Source organism: Manacus candei, unplaced genomic scaffold (genome assembly GCF_025592945.1).
Source record: "Manacus candei isolate 608988 ecotype Guabito, Panama unplaced genomic scaffold, ASM2559294v1 h1tg000007l, whole genome shotgun sequence".
In the NCBI taxonomy this organism is placed as follows: domain Eukaryota; kingdom Metazoa; phylum Chordata; class Aves; order Passeriformes; family Pipridae; genus Manacus; species Manacus candei.
The window spans coordinates 9,159,150-9,179,886 of record NW_026138055.1 but is presented as its reverse complement, the minus strand read 5'-3'; the positions used below and the strand labels follow the sequence as shown (position 1 = coordinate 9,179,886).

The following is a 20,737-nucleotide window of genomic DNA, read 5'->3' as shown; positions in this document are numbered from 1 at the left end:
CTTCTTGGAAGAGCTGCTTGGCGTAGGAGGGCTCCCGGCCCTGGGGTTGGAAGAAGGCGTAGATGCACTTCCGGACCAGATCCTCCCACCCCGTCCTGCCGGCGGCGCGCAGGGAGCTGGTGTCGATGGAGATGATTTTCCCTGGGAAAGAGGGAGAAGCCGCCGGCACGCTCAGGGCCGGGAATGTGGGAAGTTTTGAGCAGTCGGGGATGGCCCGACGAGGGCGAGGTTGGAGCGGGATGGGGTAGAGGGAGGTGTCCCTGAACATGGAATGGGATGGGATTTAAGGGCCCTTCCCACCCAAACCAGTCTGGGATTCCAGGATAAAGGACACTCAGGATCCAGTCAGAGGGATTTCTCTGGAATGTGGGGATGGAAAAGGCAGGAAAGGGGAAGGGAGACCCTTCCCTGAGTGCCGAGATTCCCAGGGAACCCCCTTGTTCCCGGAACTCCTTCCCAGGGAGGAGCTGGGCTGGGGATGGATCCAATGGCAGGCTCTGGCTCCAGGCTGGGAGAGCTGGGAATGGCCAGGCTGGAGAAGGGAAGGATCCCGGGAGAGCTTGGAGCACATTCCAGAGGCTGAAGGGGCTCCAGGAGAGCTGGAGAGGGACTGGGGATGAGGGCCTGGAATGCCAGGTCCCAGGGAATGGATCCCAGTGGGAAAGGGGAGATTTGGGGGGGAGATTGGGAAGGGATTCCTGGCTGGGAGGGTGGGGAGGGGCTGGGCTGGAATTCCCAGAGAAGCTGTGGCTGCCCCTGGATCCCTGGGAGTGTCCCAGGCCGGGCTGGATTCCCTGGGATAGCGGGATGTGCCGGGATGAGCTTTAAGGTCCCTTCCCACCCAAACCAGCCTGGAATTCCATGATTCCCATCTTTCCCTCCCAGTCCTCAGCCCCCACAATCCGAGGGCCGTTGGATCAGGGGGATGTTCCCTCCGGGTGTCGCCCACACGGAGCTTTTCCATTCGGGAAGAACTTGGAGGACGTTCCCGAGCCCGGCACCGCATCCCTGGGCCTCTTCCCGCCCGGAAGGTCCCTCCCCGCTCCGGAGGATTCCCGGGATTCACCTGTGGTGTCCTGCTTGGTGATGAAGGATTCCGGAGGGGTGACGGCGGGTCGGGGCAGTCGCCGGGCGATGCAGATCAGACACGACTGGAAATCTGGGAAAGGGGGGGGGAAAGCACCGGGAATGTGTAAAAAAAACCCCTCTGGAATCCCGGATTTCCCTTAAATTAATCCCGTTATCCCTAAAAATGAGTTCTAAAAATAAATCAATGAATGAATCCGGAAATTAATGTCCAAAAACAAATTCGAAAATTAAATGAAAAAATAATTTCTAAAAATTAATTCGAAAATTAAATTTAAAAAATAATTTCTAAAAAATAAATTCTAAAATTAAATTTAAAAATAATTTCTGAAAATAAATTCTAAAATCAAATTTAAAAAATAATTTCTAATAATAAATTCTTAAAAAAAATTCTAAAAAACTAATTTAATAAAATAAGTTCTAAAAATAAATTAATAAATAAACACAAAAATTAATAAAATAAATTCTAAAAATAAATTATTAAAATACCTCTAAAAATAAATTCTAAATATAAATTAATAAGTCCTAAAATTAATAAAATAAATTCTAAAAAAGAAATTCAAATAAATCCTAAATTTAATTTCTAAAAAAAAAAAATTCTAAAATTAAATAAAAAATAATTTCTAATAATAAATTCTAAAAAAATTCTAAAAAAATAAATTAATAAGATAAGTTATAAAAATAAATTAAATAAATAAAATAAATAAAATAAATTAATAAATAAACATGAAAATTAATAAAATAAATCCTAAAAATAAATTATTAAAATACCTCTAAAAATAAACTCTAAATATAAATTAATAAATTCTAAAAAAGAAATTCAAATAAATCCTAAATTTAATTTCTAAAAAAGAATTCTAAAATTAAATAAAAAAATAATTTCTAAAAATAAATTCTAAAAAATTTATAAAAATAAATTGTAAAAATATATAAAATAAATTCTAAAAAAATTCTAAAGATATATTCTGAAAATAATTTAATGAATAAATCCTAAAATTAATAAAAGAAATTCTAAAAATAAATCAAAATAAATCCTAAATTTAATTTCTAAAAAGGAATTCTAAAATCAAATTAAAAAATAGTATCTAAAAATAAATTAATAAAATAGTATCTAAAAATAAATTAATACATAAAGTCAAAAATTAATAAAATAAATTCTAAAAATAAATTATTAAAATGCCTCTAAAAATAAATTCTAAATATAAATTAATAAGTCCTAAAATTAATAAAATAAATTCTAAAAAAGAAATTTAGATAAATCCTAAATTTAATTTCTAAAAAAAATATTCTAAAATTAAATAAAAAAATAATTTCTAAAAATAAATTCTAAAAAATTTATAAAAATAAATTGTAAAAATATATAAAATAAATTCTAAAAAAATTCTAAAGATAAATTCTGAAAATAATTTAATAAATAAATCCTAAAATTAATAAAATAAATTATAAAAATAAATCAAAATAAATTCTAAATTTAATTTCTAAAAACAAATTCTAAAATTAAATTTAAAAATAATATCTAAAAATAAATTAATAAAATAAATTCTAAAAATAAATTAATAAATAAATCATAAAATTAATAAAATAAATTCTAAAAATAAATAAATTCTGAAATTAATAAAATAAGTTCTAAATTTAAATTCTAAAACTAAATTCTAAAATTAATTTCTAAAAATAATTTCTAAAAATAAATTATAAAAAAATTCTAAAAATAAATTAATAAAATAAACTCTAAAAATAAATTAATAAAATAAACTCTAAAAATAAATTATTAAAATAAACTCTAAAAATAAATAAATACATTTTAAAAATAAATTCTAGAAATAAATTCTAAAAATAAGTCATTAAAATAAATTCTAAAAAAGAAATCCTTAAAATAAATTCATAAATAAATTCTAAATTAATAAAATAAATTCTAAATTCAAATTCTAAAAATAAAATTCTGTATTTCCCGTGTCATCCCATGGGCAGGGCTTTGGTGGGTGACAAAATATTCCTTAGGGAAGGAATAACCGGTGACAGCAGGAATGTGGGAGGGGGGGCTGCTCCTGCTCCTGCTCCTGCCTGACATTCCATCCCCATCCCTGTTCTTCTCCTGCCTCGCCATCCCATCCCTGGGCTCCCACATTCCCAATCCCAGCCCTGTTCTCCTGACATCCCATCCCATCCCACCCCATCCCATCCCATCCCATCCCATCCTATCCACCCTATCCCATTCCATCCTATCCCATCCCATCCTGTTCCATCCCATCCCAGTTCTCCTGACATCCCATCCCATCCCATCCCATCCCATCCCATCCCATCCCATCCCATCCCAGTTCTCCTGCCCTTCCATTCCATTCCTGTTTTCCTCCTGCCCTGCCATCCCATCCCTGTACTCCCACATTCCCATCCCCAGCCCTGTTCTCCTGACATGCCACCCCATCCCATCCCATCCCATTCCATTCCATTCCATTCCATTCCATTCCATTCCATTCCATTCCATTCCATTCCTTTCCATCCCATCGCTGTTCTCCTGCACTGCCATCCTGTCCCTGTTCTCCTGCACTGCCATTGCACCCTATTGCATCCCATCCCATTGCATCCCATCCCATTGCATCCTATTGCATCCCACTGCATCCCATCCCATTGCATCCCATCCCATTGCATCCCATCCCATTGCATCTCATTGCATCCCATCCCATTGCATCCCATCCAATTGTATCCCATCCCATTGCATCTCATTGCATCCCATCCCATTCCCATTCTCCTGCACTGCCATCCCATCCCATCCCATCCCATCCCATCCCATCCCATCCCATCCCATCCCATCCCATCCCATCCCATCTTATTCCATCTTTATCCCATCCCATCCCATCCCATCCCATCCCATCCCATCCATCCCATCCCATCCCATCCCATCCCATCCCATCCCATCCCATCCCATCCCATCCCATCCCATCCATCCCATCCCATCCCATCCCACCCCATCCCATCCCACCCCACCCCATCCCTACCTTCTCCCTCCTCCTTGAAGGATTTGGGCTGGGACACGGTGAAGCACTGCATCACCTCGTAGCGCTGCCGCGCTTCCTGGTTTTCCGTGCCCGCCTCATCCGGGGGCCGGATCAGCATCCGGCAGTTGAAGGTGTGGCTGTTCCGCCGGCTCGCTTCCTGAGGCCACGGCACCCCGTTCACTGGGAAGAGAAGGAGCGGGAAAAGGAGGAAGAGCGACGTCAGGATCAGAATTCCCGAGGATCCCTTGGAAACTGAGCCGCTTCCGGAGCTCGGGAATGCTCCCGCCCTCTCCGGTTGTTGGATCCCAAATCCAACCAAAGCGACGTTCCCGGGGGGCTTTTCCACATCCACAGAAATGGAATTTTTCCTTTGGTTCCTCCTGATTTCCGGGATAATCGGCATCGGGATCTGACCCCGCGGCACCACCAACTTCCCCCTTGGAATTATTCCTGCAATCCGGCTTTTCCCGAAAAACCTCCGGGAAGCCACGGGATAATTTTCTAACCCTCCCCAACATCCTCCATGGATACCCAGAGCAATCCAAGGAATTTTTTTCCTGCTCTTCCTGATCCATGGAAAGAGCTGAGGGGTTGGGACAGGCGGGAGTTCTGCCTCTCAGCACACAATAAATAAATAAATATCTAAATATATATTATATAAAGAAATAACAGGTTCTAAAACTAAAATGAAATCAGTTGTAAATTTAATTTCTAAAAAATAAATTTCAAAATTAAATCCTGAAAATAAATTCATAAATAAACGCTAAAATAATAAAATAATAATAAATAATATATAGATTAATAAATCTGTAAATATATAAATAAATACATAAATATATAGAAAGTATATAAATTTATATTTATATATGAATATGCAAATAATTAAATTTTAAAAAGAAATTAAAATCAGTTCCAAATTTAATTTCTAAAAATCCAATTCTAAAATTAAATCCTAAAAACAAATCCATCAATTAATTCTAAAATTAATAAAATAATAATAAATAATATATAGATCAATAAATCTTTAAATATATAAATAAATACATAAATATATAGAAAGTGTATGAATAAGTATATAAGTTTATATTTATATGTGAATGTATAAATAATTAAATTTGAAAAAGAAATTAAAATCAGTTCTAAATTTAATTTCTAAAAAAAACAATTCTAAAATTAAATCCTAAAAACAAATCCATCAATTAATCCTAAAATTAATAAAATAATAATAAATAATATAGAGATAAATAAATATGTAAATATATAAATAAATTCACAAATATATAAAAAGTATATAAATAAGTATATAAATATATATTTATATATGAATATATAAATAAATAAATAAAAAATAAATTCAAAAGATAAATTAAAATCAATTCCAAATTTAATTTCTAAAAAAACAATTCTAAAATTAAATCCTAAAAACAAACCCGTAAAACTATTCTAAAATTAATAAAATAATAATAAATAATATATAGATAAATAAATCTGTAAATATCCAAATAAACACATAAACTTATAAAAGGTATATGAATAAGTATGTAAATTTATATTCAGATATGAATATGTACATAAATAGTAAATAAATTAGAAAAATAAATTAAAATCAATTCCAAATTGAATTTCTAAAAAAACCAATTCTAAAATTAAATCCTAAAAACAAATCCATCAATTAATTCTAAAATTAATAAAATAATAATAAATAATATATAGATCAATAAATATGTAAATATATAAATAAATTCACAAATATATAAAAAGTATATAAGTATATAAATATATATTTATATATGAATATATAAATAAATAAATAATAAATAAATTCAAAAGATAAATTAAAATCAATTCCAAATTTAATTTCTAAAAAAAAAATTCTAAAATTAAATCCTAAAAACAAACCCGTAAAATAATTCTAAAATTAATAAAATAATAATAAATAATATATAGATAAATAAATCTGTAAATATATAAGTAAATTCACAAATATATAAAAAGTATATAAATAAGTATATAAATATATGTTTATAAATGAATATATAAATAAATGAACATTAAATAAATTAGAAAAATAAATTAAAATCAATTCCAAATTGAATTTCTAAAAAAACACCATTTCTAAAATTAAATTCTAAAAACCAAATCCATCAATCAATTCTAAAATCAATAAAATAAATTCTAAATTTAAATCGTTAAAATAAATTCTAAATTTAAATCCGTAAAATAAATTCTAAATTTAAATCCTTAAAATAAACTCTAAAATCAAATCCTAACAATAAATTCATAAATAAATCCAAAAAACAAATGAAAATCAACTCTACCTTTAACTTCTAATCAAAATAAATCCTAAAATTAAATCCTAAAAAAATAAAGCCATAAATCAATTCTAAAATTAATAAAATAAATTCTAAATTTAAATCCTTAAAATAAATTCTAAAATCAAATCCTAACAATAAATTCATAAAGAAACGTGAAAAAGAAATCAAAATCAACTCCACCTTTAACTTCTAATAACAATAAATCCTAAAATTAAATCCTAAAAAAATAAAGCCATAAATCAATTCTAAAATTAATAAAATAAATCCTAAATTTAAATCCTGAAAATAAACTCTAAAATCAAATCCTAACAAGAAATTCCCAAAGAAACCCGAAAAACAAATCAAAATCAACTCCACATTGAACTTCTAAAAAAAATTAAATCCTAAAATTAAATTATAGAAAAATAGAACCATAAATCAATTCTAAAATTAATAAAATAAATCCTAAATTTAAATCCTGAAAATAAACTCTAAAATCAAATCCTAACAATAAATTCCTAAAGAAACCTGAAAAACAAATCAAAATCATCTCCACCTTTAACTACTAAAAAAAAATTAAATCCTAAAATTAAATCCCAAAAATAAATTTCATAAATCCTAAAAACAAATTCTAACCCCCCCCCCCGTCCCGAGGCCGCCGTTTCCCGCCGTTCCCGAGGGCGTTTTTTCCCAGTCCTCTGGGAATTTTGTCCCTTACCCAAGGATTTGGGGAGCAGGTTCTTGACGAACTCGGCGTGGTCTCCGACGTGCAGGATGCTGTAGACGCTGGTGTTCATCAGCTCCTCCTGGTTGTATCCCAGATATCCCGTCACGTTCTCCGACACGAACACGATCCGCCCTTCCCGGTTCACCACGAAGAAGAAACCGTCCAGGGCCTGGAAAAAAAAAGTTGGGAGTGGGGTTCCCGGATGTTCCCGTGGGCTTGGAGAACCTCCCCACGCCCCTCGCTGTGTATTCCAGCTGGGATTCCCTTAAACATGGATTGGGATCCGCCAAGGAGGGAGAGGAACGAGCCGAGACCGGAGCGATCCCAGAGGCTCCGACTTGGCTGGGCCACAAAATCAGGGATGAGCCTGGTTTGGGGAGGGAAGAAAAGCTGGGAATGGGGTCTGGATGTTCCCTGGGCTTGGAGAACATCCCTGTGCCGCTCTCAACTCGGCTGGATTTGTGTATTCCGGACGGGATTTGGTTAAACACGGATCGGGATGCACCAAGGAAAGAGAGGAACGAGCCAAGACTGGAGCGATCCCAGAGGCTCTGACTTGGTCGGGCCCCAAAATCAGGGATGAGCCTGGTTTGGGGTGGGAAAAGTTGGGAATGGGGTCTAGATGCTCCCATGGGCTTGCAGGACATCCCTGTGCCGCTCTTAACTTGGTTGGATCTGGGTATTCCAGTTTAAACACAGATCAGGATCCATCAAGGAGAGAGAGGAACAAGCCAAGATCGGAGCAATCCCAGAGGCTCCGACTTGGCTGGGCCACAAAATCAGGGATGAGCCTGGTTTGGGGTGGGAAGAAAAGCTGGGAATGGGGTCCCAGTTGTTCCCAGGGGCTTGGAGAACATCCCTGTGCCGCTCTCAGCTCAGTTGGATCTGCATATTCCGGCTTAAACATGGATTGGGATCCACCAGGGCAGGAGAGGAACGAGCCAAGACCGGAGCGATCCCAGAGGCTCCGACTTGGCTGGGCCACAAAATCAGGGATGAGCCTGGTTTGGGGTGGGAAGAAAAGCTGGGAATGGGGTCTGGATGTTCCCTGGGCTTGGAGAACATCCCTGTGCCGCTCTCAACTCGGCTGGATTTGTGTATTCCGGACGGGATTTGGTTAAACACGGATCGGGATGCACCAAGGAAAGAGAGGAACGAGCCAAGACTGGAGCGATCCCAGAGGCTCTGACTTGGTCGGGCCCCAAAATCAGGGATGAGCCTGGTTTGGGGTGGGAAAAGTTGGGAATGGGGTCTAGATGCTCCCATGGGCTTGCAGGACATCCCTGTGCCACTCTTAACTTGGTTGGATCTGGGTATTCCAGTTTAAACACAGATCAGGATCCATCAAGGAGAGAGAGGAACAAGCCAAGATCGGAGCAATCCCAGAGGCTCCGACTTGGCTGGGCCACAAAATCAGGGATGAGCCTGGTTTGGGGTGGGAAGAAAAGCTGGGAATGGGGTCCCAGTTGTTCCCAGGGGCTTGGAGAACATCCCTGTGCCGCTCTCAGCTCAGCTGGATCTGCATATTCCGGCTTAAACATGGATTGGGATCCACCAGGGCAGGAGAGGAACGAGCCAAGACCGGAGCGATCCCAGAGGCTCCGACTTGGCCGGGCCCCAAATTCAGGGATGAGTCTGGTTTGTGGTGGGAAGAAAAGCTGGGAATGGGGTCTGGATGTTCCCAGGGGCTTGGAGAACCTCCCTGTGCCTCTCTCAACTTGGCTGGATCTGCGTATTCCAACTGGGATTCAGTTAAACATGGATTGGGATCCGTTGAGGAACGAGAGGAACGAGCCAAGACCGGAGCGATCCCAGAGGCTCCGACTTGGCCGGGCCCCAAAATCAGGGATGTGCCGGGTTTGTGCCTCGGAACAGCCCGGGAATGCCGGAGCTGCTCCCCAGGGCGGTGTTTTTTCACGGATTTGGGGGATTTTGGGAATTGCAGGCCCCACCTCGAGGAGCAGAGGTCCCAGGGATTCCTTCTCGATGACGCCCTGGCTGCTGGAGGAGATGTCGGATTTCTGGACGTCGTCGTCCGCGGCTTTCTCTGGAAGGAAGGGAAAAATGGGAAGTTTCAGCCCGAGGGACCCTGGAATTATGGAATCATTCCCGAAAATCAATAAAATACGGATCCTTCCATGACGGGATAAGCTCCAAAAGCCGCCAGGAGTTTCCTGTTTATCCCTCGATCCCGTGAAAATGTGGGATTTGGGGTTATTTGGGAATTATTATGGAGTAATAATTGTATTAAATGTGCTTTATTAATCAATGAAATCAATAATAGTGATAAATTGATAATAGTAATAGTTAATAATTATATTGTATTAATGATATATTAATTATAAATATATAATAGGATTATATTTTATATGCTGTAATAATCAATTTAATTAACAATAGTGATTAATTGATAATAGCAATATCATTAATTATATTTTATTAATGATATATTAATTAAAAATGTGTAAAAATTTTATTTTATATGCTGTAATAATCAATTTAATTAATCAATTTAATATTTATTATCAATGAAATCAATAATTGTAATAAAGTGATAATAGTAAGAATTAATAATTACATTGTGTTAATGATCTATTAATTAAAAATATGGAATAGAATTAGATTTTATATGCTGTAATAATCAATTTAATTAACAATAGTGATAAATTGATATTAGTAATAGGTAATAATTAAATTGTGTTAGTGATATATTAATTAGAAATGTGTAACAGAATTTTATTTTATATGCTGTAATAATCAATTTAATTAATCAATTTAATATTTATTATCGATGAAATCAATAATAGTAATAAAGCAATAAGAGTAAGAATTAATAATTATATTGTGTTAATGATCTATTAATTAAAAATATGGAATAGAATTAGATTTTATATGCTGTAATAATCAATTTAATTAACAATAGTGATAAATTGATAATAGCAAAAATTATTAATTATATTGTATAATGATATATTAATTTAAAATATATAATAGAATTTTATTTTATATGCTGTAATAAGCAATTCAATTAACAATAGTGATAAATTGATAACAGTAATAATTAAAATTTATATTATATTAAAAATATTTAATAGAATTAGATTTTATATGCTGTAATAGTCAATTTAATTAATCAATTTAGTTCTTTATTAATCAATGAAATCAATAACAAGTAATAAGTTGATAAAAGTAATAATTAATAATTGCATTGTATTAATGATCTATTAATTAAAAATATGTAATAGAATTAGATTTTATATGCTGTAATAATCAATTTAATTAATCAAATTGATGACAGTAATAATTAATAATTGTATTAATGATCTGTTAATTAAAAATATGTAATGGAATTATATTTTATATGCTGTGTTAATCAATTTAATTAACAATAGTGATAAATTAGTAATACTAATAATTAATATATGTAAAGTAAATAGATAACAAATATATCTGCTATATCAAGATATCTTAATATTAATTTAATAGTAATATATCAATAGTAATATATTAATATTACTATTTAAATTAATGTATTAGTATTAATAAATAAAATAATTAAAATTAATAGTGATCGAATAAATTATTAATAGTAATAATGTTTGTATTGTATTAATTCTATACTAATTAAAAATATGTAATAGAATTATACTTTATATGCTGTAATAATCAATTTAATTAAAATAGTGATAAATTAATAATCGACATATTAATTATATATTAATTACTAAATAGATAATAAATATATCTGCTATATCAAGATACATTATATTAATTTAATAGCAATTATTAATATATTAATATGTTCGTATTAATATAGAACTAATAAATTTATAGCAATAAATAGAATTAATTTAACGTTACTATTATCCAAATAAATTAATAATATACTAATTAATAATTTTATTATACTGATTCTATTATTAAGGTATGTAATATGATTAAACTAATAACTAATAAATTAATAGTAATAATTCATAATTGTCCTATATTATATATTAATTAATAAAATAGATAAACAAATAAATTAATAATAGTAGTAATTCATAATTGTATTGTGTTAATTCTATATTAATATGCAATATCATTATGGTAATAATCAATTAAATTAATAACAGTAATAAATTAATAATAGTAAGAATAGTATTAATTTAATATTAATTAATGATAGCTCAATATATAATTAATTATTTATTGATACATAATATATGTGGTAATAATCAATTAAATCAATAACAGTAATAAATTAAGAATAGTAATAATAGTAATAATAATAGTATGTTAATAATTTACGTAATTAACAGGAAAAAAACCCAATAAAACCCCAAAATCCTTAAGGATCGGGAAAAATGGAGAAATTCCTGATGTCCCAGGATGTCCCAACAAGTCTTGGAATCACGGAATTCCCTAAAAATGGGGTTGGGAAAGCCCAATAAAACCCCCCAAATCCTTAAGGATCAGGAAAAATGGAGAAATTCCTGATGTCCCAGGATGTCCCAACAAGTCTTGGAAAAAGGGAATTCCCTAAAAATGGGGCGGGAAAACCCAATAAAACCCCAAAATCCTTAAGGATTGGGAAAAATGGTGAAATTCCTGATGTTCCAGGATGTCCCAACAAGTCTTGGAATCACGGAATTCCCTAAAAATGAGGCTGGAAAATCCAATAAAATCCCAAAATCCTTAAGGATTGGGAAAAATGGTGAAATTCCTGATGTCCCAGGATGTCCCAACAAGTCTTGGAATCACGGAATTCCCTAAAAAAGGGGCTGGGAAAACCCAATAAAATCCCAAAATCCTTAAGGATTGGGAAATTGGAGAAATTCCTGATGTCCCAGGACATCCCACCAAGTCTTGGAATCAGGGAATTCCCTAAGAATGGGGCTGGAAAAACCCAATAAACCCCCAAAATCCTTAAGGATCGGGAAAAATGGAGAAATTCCTGATGTCCCAGGATGTCCCAACAAGTCTTGGAATCATGGAATTCCCTAAAAACGGGGGTGGAAACCAAATAAAACCCCAAAATCCTTAAGGATCGGGAAAAATGGAGAATTTCCTGATGTTCCAGGATGTCCCAACAAGTCTTGGAATCACGGAATTCCCTAAAAATGGGGTGGGAAAACCCAATAAAACCCCCAAATCCTAAAGGATTGGGAAAATGGAGAAATTCCTGATGTCCCAGAACGTCCCAACAAGTCTTGGAATCAGGGAATTCCCTAAGAATGGGGCTGGAAAAACCCAATAAACCCCCAAAATCCTTAAGGATCGGGAAAATGGAGAAAATCCCAATGTCCCGTTTTTACCCGGATCAATCTCCAGGGATGGGGTTGGATAATTTGGGAAGGGGGTGAGGGGGGGGCACATTCCGTAGGGTCCCATCCCACCGGTTCCCTCCCTTCCCTGCGGATCACCCTCGGTTTTCCAGGCTGGAGGAGCCCCCGGGAGCAGCTCCCGGATGGATTTGGGAGCGCTCCCCTCCCCCCCCCCCCCTTTCCCTGCTATTTAAAGCACGAAGTCGATGCCTTTGGAAAAGATTCCCGGGTTTTGGAAAGCTTCCAAGGGGAGCAGCGGGCGGCTGGAAGGACGCGGGGATTGCGGCAGAAAAACCCGGGAATCGCCTGACAAAGGGAAGGCAGAGAGCGGGAAAGGGGACCGGGAAGGGAATTTTCCAGCTTTTCCAGTTTTTCGGGCCTCCCCCAAATAAAAAGTTGTCGGGGGGGGGCTTGGGGGGTTTGGGGGTTTTTTTGGAGCCTCGGGATTGGCAGGGAAGGAGGGGGAGAGGGGATGGAGGTGTCGGAGCAACTGGGAGGGCGGTGAGGAAATCCTGGAATTCCAGCGTGGTTGGGTGGGAAGGGGCATTAAATCCCATCCCATTCCATGTTCAGGGACACCTCCTGCTATCCCAGGGGATCCAACCCGGCCTTGGACACTGCCAGGGATCCAGGGGCAGCCACAGCTCCTCTGGGAATTCCAGCCCAGCCCCTCCCCACCCTCCCAGCCAGGAATCCCTTCCCAATCTCCCCCCCAAATCTCCCCTTTCCCACTGGGATCCATTCCCTGGGGCCTGGCATTCCACGCCCTCATCCCCAGTCCCTCTCCAGCTCTCCTGGAGCCCCTTCAGCCTCTGGAATGTGCTCCAAGCTCTCCCGGGATCCTTCCCTTCTCCATCTGGCCATTCCCAGCTCTCCCAGCCTGGAGCCAGAGCCCTTGGAGCTCCTCCATGCCCTCCTCTGGCAGTTTTGATCCGGAGCGGTGCCCAAATCCCACGGATGGGGCCAATCCCACCCCCTTTGGCCCATGGGATCCTCAGGGGCGGAAAGGCCGCTGGATGGATCCGTCAGGGAATATTGGTGGAGCTCTGATGGAATCAGGAGGCTCCAGGGTGAGGAGGAGCCTCCTTGGCACCGGACGTGGATACGAAAGGAAAAGGAGGAATCCTGGATTCCGGGGAAGGTAAAAAACAAGCAGAGATCCCGGAAAATCTGCGGAAACCATCCGGGATTGTCCCTTTCCTGGTTTGATTCCTCCCCCTGGAATTCTGGGGAGGTTGGATCCACCCCTGCCCCGAGGAGGGGCAGAGCCTGGACATCCAACATTCCCGAGGATGGATCTGGGAAGGCACTTCCTTTTATTCCCTGGATGTTCCTTTAATTACCCCCCCCCCTCCGATTTTGGGAAGGCGGGTCATTCCCGTTGATTCTGAAGGAATTTTTGACGGACCAGGGATCCTGCAGAGGGATCATCTCCCTCCCCTCCCCCCCCCTTGTAGATCCCAACCTTTGGAATTGTCCTTTTTTTAAAGCCGGAGCTTCCAACCCCTTTTCCCAAAAACTGATCCCCTTTCCTTTGCTCCGGGAGAACAAACGGAGCCTCCTCACGGAACAAACCGAACATTCCCGAGCTTTTCCCTCCCGAAACTCCGTCCTTGGAATGCCTCGGGAGCCGTCACGGGACCTCCCTCCCCCCGTCCCTTCCTGCCTTTTCCTGGCTCGTCCCTGGATGTTTTCCCGCTGTGCCGCCGTATGTTCGGATTCCGCGGGAATCGCCGAACGTTCCGGAGCATCCGCGGCTCCCGCGGAGTCGCCGCTCCTGCCAAGACCCCAAAAAGCCTCCCCCCCCCTTCCCCCAGGTTTGCCAAAATCCTGGGATTTATCCCACGTTTCCTCGGATTCGTCCCGGATCCCCTCGCGTGGCACCTCCTGGATTCCGGGATTAAATTTTCCCTCTTTTTATAAAAAATACAGAAAGATGAAAAAAATCGGCTTTTCCAAATCCGGTTCCATTCCCTGCAAACGACCTGCTCTGGGAATTTTCCCAAAGGGAAAGAATTCCCCAATTTTCTGTGCTAATAAGCCGGGACAGGGATATTCCTTCAGCCTCTGTTTCGTTGCTTCCAGGGGTTTTTTTCGGGATCAGACACAAAAACGTTCCCGGAGATTTCCCTCTCTTGTATCCAACAAATCCATGGAGTTGTGTCCTCTGGACATCTTTCCTTTGGCTTTTCCTGAACTTTTATCCACAACGAGCTCCTCCAAGCAAATCTGGGCTCCTTTGTCCCATCAATCCCCAAAATTAAAAAAACCAGGAAGGAAACCCTTAAACTTAAGTCCGTCCCCCTCTGGAAATGGGAATTAATTTTCCCTTTGGATCAATCCAGTGGGTTAATTAAGGGAAGGATTTGGGATAATGATGGATTTTGGCTTCTCCCTTTAATTCCGACTCCCTGCTGTCCCGTCACGTGCTTGGATTTGGCCCCGGAATTTGTTTTGGAGCTTCCCGGTGGAGCTCGGTGGGATTCTTTGGAAGTGTCTTCCGAACAAATGTTGAGCTTCCTCCCGGGCTTTGGGAATGGTAGCCCGGAAAAGAGAGCCAAAATCCTGGGATTTGTGTTCAGGCCTGGTCGGAATCATGTCCCGTCGTGAAATGATTCCCATAAAAAGCGCGGAGCGAGGAATTCCAGGGGATGTGTGCGGAGCTGAAAGCCCTTGGAAGGCTCTTCCCCTGAGCAGAGGAACGCTGGGAAAAGCAATTCCAGGTTTTCCACTCGTTCCTTCTGCCAAGCTCCAGGATCCCACGTCGCCCTCGGTCCTCTGGGATGGTGGTGACCGGGATTTATGGAGCAGCAGGAGCGGCCAAGGGAGTTGGGGGGGCTCATCCCGGAGAAAAGGAGGGATCAGGAGGGACCTTTTCCCACTCCAGAATTCCCTGAAAAGAGGGGGGAGCCTGGGGGGTCCCCAATTCCCAGGGAACGAGGGACAGGAGGAGAGGGAACGGCCTCCAGCTGGGCCAGGGGAGGGGCAGGTGGGATATTGGGAACAATTCCCACATGGAAAGGGCTGTCAGGCACTGGAATGAACTTCCCAGGGCAGGGCTGGAGTCGCCATTCCCGGAGGGATTTCAGATCCCTGTGGATGTGGCCCTTGGGGACACGGATCCGGGGTGGCCTTGGCAGTGCTGGGAATGGTTGGACTCCGTGATCCCGGAGGGTTTTTCCAACCTGACCCATCCCTAAGGATCCTGTGCCATCCTGGCACTGTCCCAGCTCTCCACAATTCCCTGGAAGGAGGTTCCAGGAGGTCCCCAATTCCCAGGGAACAAGGGACAGGAGGAGAGGGAACGGCCTCCAGTTGGGCCAGGGGAGGGGCAGGTGGGATACTGGGAACAATTCCCACGTGGAAAGGGCTGTCAGGCCCTGGAAGTGCTGGAATCCCCATTCCCAGAGGGATTTCCAATCCCTGTGGATGTGGCCCTTGGGAACACGGATCCGTGCTGGCCTTGGCAGTGCTGGGAATGGTTGGACTCTGCGATCCCGGAGGGATTTTCCAACTTCAACGATTCCACGATCCCTTTTCCCTCCTCTCCCACTGGAGTCATTCCCGGGAGTTTTTCCCTGCCCATCCAACCCCAAACTCCCTCCAGGGGGAGGTGTTTGTCCCTCAGGGAACCCAAAAGAGGGAGATTTTTCCAGGGGAAGAACCGACTCGCTGGAAAAAGGGATGGAAACCCCTCGGGTTCAGAAAACCGGCTGGAGGAAGAGCCTGGGCTCAACTAATCCCGGCTTAAAACGAGTCCTAAACCCGAGTTTAGGCCCGACCTGTGAGGTCTGAGGGAAAAACGGGAGCGGGAGGAGTGGGCGGGAAACGGGAATTCCTCCCGGAATTTCTGCCGGAAAAGGGAACGAACCAGAACAGCTCCGAGGGGTTTGCGGTAATTAAAGGGCTTCTTTTCATTCGTTAATTAATTGATGGATTGATTAATTAAATTAAGATTTTTACACCAAAATTAATCTGTAAATTTAGAAATTAATAATTTACAAAATTTGTAAATTCGTATAATTAATATTTTTAATTAAATTTAGACATATAATGGAATTATGATAAACAATTATATAATGATATTATAAATATATATATTTATAATAAATAAAATTATAAAATATATATTATATTATATATCGTATATTATATATTATATATTATATATTATATATTATATATTATATATTATATATTATATATTGTATTATGTATTATATATTATATATTACATATTATATATTATATATTATATATTATATATTATATATTATATACTATGTATTATATAAGTTTATATAACTTAATGATTAAAAACTATAACTATTAGTTTATAATAAAATTAATTTAAAACAACATTAATAAACATAATAAAATTAATTTATAATTGATTATTGATTAATTAATTAATTAAAACCGCATTAAGCTCCGTCTAAAATTAGCTGGGAATCTCTCCAGGCAAAAATCCATAGATTTTTGTGGGAGCTATCCCGATTTTTCTGTGCTCCCAGGGAGGTCGGGGAAGGGCGGCATTCCCGAGGTTGGGAAGGACCTTCCCTGCCCGAGCGTTTGGGGGGTGCCAGGGAGGGAAAAATCCCTTTATCCCGGCGGTTGGAATTAACCCCCCGGAGCTGCTCCGTGCTGCCAGAGGGAGGGAGGGGCTCCCATCCCACTTCCATCCCGGTTTTCCACAGGTTTTGAGGGAAAAACCAACAAAAAACCCCCCCAGGGGTTGGATCGGATGCCAGCAGGGAGGGGGAATTCCCACTTGGCTGATCCAAGGAAAACGGAATCCAGGCAGATCCAGCCCTTTTAACCCTTTCCCCGCCATCCTTCCGGGAATCCTCCCAGGAATCCTCCCGGGATCCCGGAGAGGGCGGATCCACCGGGACTTTTGGGGCATTTCTGTGACTTTTCTTTCACTGTGGGTCAGTTTTTCCTCCCCTCTGGAAGTTCCGGCCCTTCCCCGATTTATTTTCGGGAATTCCGTTGCTCTCCGTCTTTCCCTCGCCTTCTGCAATTCCCTTGGAATTCCTCCCTTGGACAACCTGGCCTTTCCCGTGACCGACCCAGCCGGACTTTTTCCAACCGAAATCCTCTTTTTTCCCTGCGGGAATTGTCCCGGATTGTCCCGGTTTTCCTCATCCGGGTCCCGCCGGCAGCTTTAGGGATCACCCCTGGCGTGTCGTCGTCGTCGCGCTTCCAAGAAGCCATTCCCGACTTTTATCCCAAGCTCAAATCCCGGTGGGAGCAGGTGACCCTCAGGTCAGGAAAAAGCGGGAGAAGCCGGCTCCGTTTCGCGGGAAAACTGGGAATTTTTTCCAGCTCTTTGATGGGAAGGGGCCAACCCGCCCTCAGGCGGTTCCCCCCCTCATCCTGGGAAACGCCTTTATTCCCAAAAATTGAGTTTTGTGGAGTTTCCTGGGAATCTCTGCCGGATCGCTGGACGACTTCATGAATCGTGGAATCGCTGGGGTCGGAAAAGAACTCCCGGATCACCAAATCCAAGCGTTCCCACCACAGATCCGTGTCCCCCGCTGCCGTATCCATAGGGATTTGAAATCCCTCAAGGAATAGGAATTCCAACCCTGCCAGGGCCGGACGACCCTTTCCGTGAAGGAATTTATTCCCAATATCCAACCTGAACCTCTCTCCTGGTGCCGTTTCCTCTCATCCCGGTGTGGGAAGACACTCAGATCCTTCCTGGAGCGATGTAGGATGAACGTCTGGGAATGCCGGGAGGGCGGTATCCCGGGAATTGGCGCTTTTCAGGAATACAGGGAGGTTCCGGAAGCATCGGCGCCGACGGGAGTTCGGGATGTGAGGAAAAGCTTCTCCTGGGTGGTGAGACAACCCTGGAGCCCCAGGTGTGGGATCCATGGATTCTGGATTCCCTCTGGATTGCTGGATCCGGAGGGGAGCCGTGGGAACGAGCCGGAGGCCGAGGGAAAACACCTTGGAAAAATTCCCATCCGGGAACGGGGATGAAAGGAGTGGGGACGTGGGCGTGGCGCTGGAAACGTGGATAAGGACGGAAAATCCGGGATGCTGGAGAGGTTCTGAAATCCAGGCTGACAGAGGACGAGACAAAGCCGAAGCCAGGTGAAATCCAGGTGGGATTTGGGCCTGGAATTCCAGTCGGGAGGGTGATTCGGGAATGGAAGCCCAGGGAAGCGACGGGATGCCAGCGGGGTTTGGCCAAACGGGAATTCAGGGATGGTGGTGCTGGAATTTGGGATGAATGGTGTGTCCCTGCCATCCCATCCCATCCACTGGGATATTTCAGTAGGAAAGTCCCGGCTTTGCTTCCCGAGCATCCACAGGGATCTCCTTCCCGCCTTTCCCGAGATTAAACCCTCCCCATTATCCGAGGAATTCCTTGCCCCTCGCCCAGAGCCAAGAGTTTCCCGGAGCGGATCCAGGGAATTCCACACCCTCTCTCCCTCCCCACGCTTTGCTTCCAACCTGGAATGGCTCCGGATCCGCCGGGATCCGTTTTTTATCCAGGATTGATTTCGGATACAACAATCGTGGCTTGGAGGATCCCAGGGGAAGGAAAACTCTCCCAAATGGAATTACTACATCAGGATTTCCACTAATTAATCACCATTATTGTGGTTTGAAGAATTCCAGGAGAAGGAAAACGATTCCAAATGGAATTCCTACATCAGGATCTCCCACTGATTCCCACCATTATCACAGCTTGGAGGATCCCAGGAGAAGGAAAACCCTCCCAAATGGAATTATTACATCACAATTTTCCACTAATTAATCACTATTCTTGTGAATTCTGAAGGATTCCAGGAGAAGGAAAACTCTCCCAAATGGAATTATTACATCAGGATTCTCCACTGATTCCCACCATTATCATGGCTTGGAGGATCCCAGGGGAAGGAAAACCCTCCCACATGGAATTCCTACATCAGGATTTCCACTAATTAATCACCGTTATCGTGTTTTGAAGAATTCCAGGAGAAGAAAATCTCTCCTAAATGGAATTACTATATCAGGATTCTCAACCAGAGAATTCCCAGAGATTCCCACCACAATCGTGGCTTGAAGGAAAGAAGGAAAACTCTCCCAAATGGAATTCCTACATCAGGATTTCCACTAATTAATCACTATTATCATGGTTTGAAGAATTCCAGGAGAAGGAAATCTCTCCCACATGGAATTCCTACATCAGGATTTCCACTAATTAATCGCCGTTATCGCGGTTTGAAGAATTCCAGGAGAAGGAAATCTCTCCTAAATGGAATTACTATATCAGGATTCTCCACCAGAGAATTCCCAGAGATTCCCACCACAATTGTGGCTTGGAGGATCCCAGGAGAAGGAAAACCCTCCCACATGGAATTCCTACATCAGGATTTCCACTAATTAATCACCGTTATCGTGTTTTGAAGAATTCCAGGAGAAGGAAATCTCTCCTAAATGGAATTACTATATCAGGATTCTCAACCAGAGAATTCCCAGAGATTCCCACCACGTGGCTTGAAGGAAAGAAGGAAAACTCTCCCAAATGGAATTCCTACATCAGGATTTCCACTAATTAATCACTATTATCATGGTTTGAAGAATTCCAGGAGAAGGAAATCTCTCCCACATGGAATTCCTACATCAGGATTTCCACTAATTAATCGCCGTTATCGCGGTTTGAAGAATTCCAGGAGAAGGAAAACTCTCCTAAATGGAATTACTACACCAGAGAATTCCCAGAGATTCCCACCACAATCAGGCTTGGAGGATCTCAGGAGAAGGAAAACTCTCCCAAATGGAATTATTACATCAGGATTCTCCACTGATTCCCACCATTATCACGGCTTGGAGGATCCCAGGGGAAGGAAAACTCTCCCACAAGGAATTCCTACATCAGGATTTCCACTAATTAATCACCATTATTGTGGTTTGAAGAATTCCAGGAGAAGGAAAACAATTCCAAATGGAATTCCTACATCAGGATCTCCCACTGATTCCCACCATTATCACAGTTTGGAGGATCCCAGGAGAAGGAAAACTCTCCCAAATGGAATTATTACATCACAATTTTCCACTAATTAATCACTATTCTTGTGAATTCTGAAGGATTCCAGGAGAAGGAAAACTCTCCCAAATGGAATTATTACATCAGGATTCTCCACTGATTCCCACCATTATCATGGCTTGGAGGATCCCAGGGGAAGGAAAACTCTCCCACATGGAATTCCTACATCAGGATTTCCACTAATTAATCACCGTTATCGTGTTTTGAAGAATTCCAGGAGAAGGAAATCTCTCCTAAATGGAATTACTATATCAGGATTCTCCACCAGAGAATTCCCAGAGATT

General features: G+C 40.7%; 2 protein-coding genes across 5 annotated transcripts in view; one reads left to right on the top strand and one right to left on the bottom strand.

The window, feature by feature from the left end:
- Nucleotides 1-20,737, top strand: part of LOC127460947 (uncharacterized) — a 54,940-nt gene that overhangs the window by 9,176 nt on the left and 25,027 nt on the right. The window lies entirely within an intron of this gene.
- Nucleotides 1-20,737, bottom strand: part of NCOA1 (nuclear receptor coactivator 1) — a 72,902-nt gene that overhangs the window by 36,493 nt on the left and 15,672 nt on the right. For both annotated transcript variants that reach the window (XM_051767981.1, XM_051767989.1), the window contains exons 4-8: nt 9,053-9,147; nt 7,092-7,269; nt 4,080-4,259; nt 1,067-1,159; nt 1-141 (exon numbers count right to left, since the gene is read on the bottom strand). In XM_051767981.1, the coding sequence (XP_051623941.1) occupies nt 1-141; nt 1,067-1,159; nt 4,080-4,259; nt 7,092-7,269; nt 9,053-9,147 (687 nt within the window). The remainder of the gene's footprint in view (nt 142-1,066; nt 1,160-4,079; nt 4,260-7,091; nt 7,270-9,052; nt 9,148-20,737) is intronic.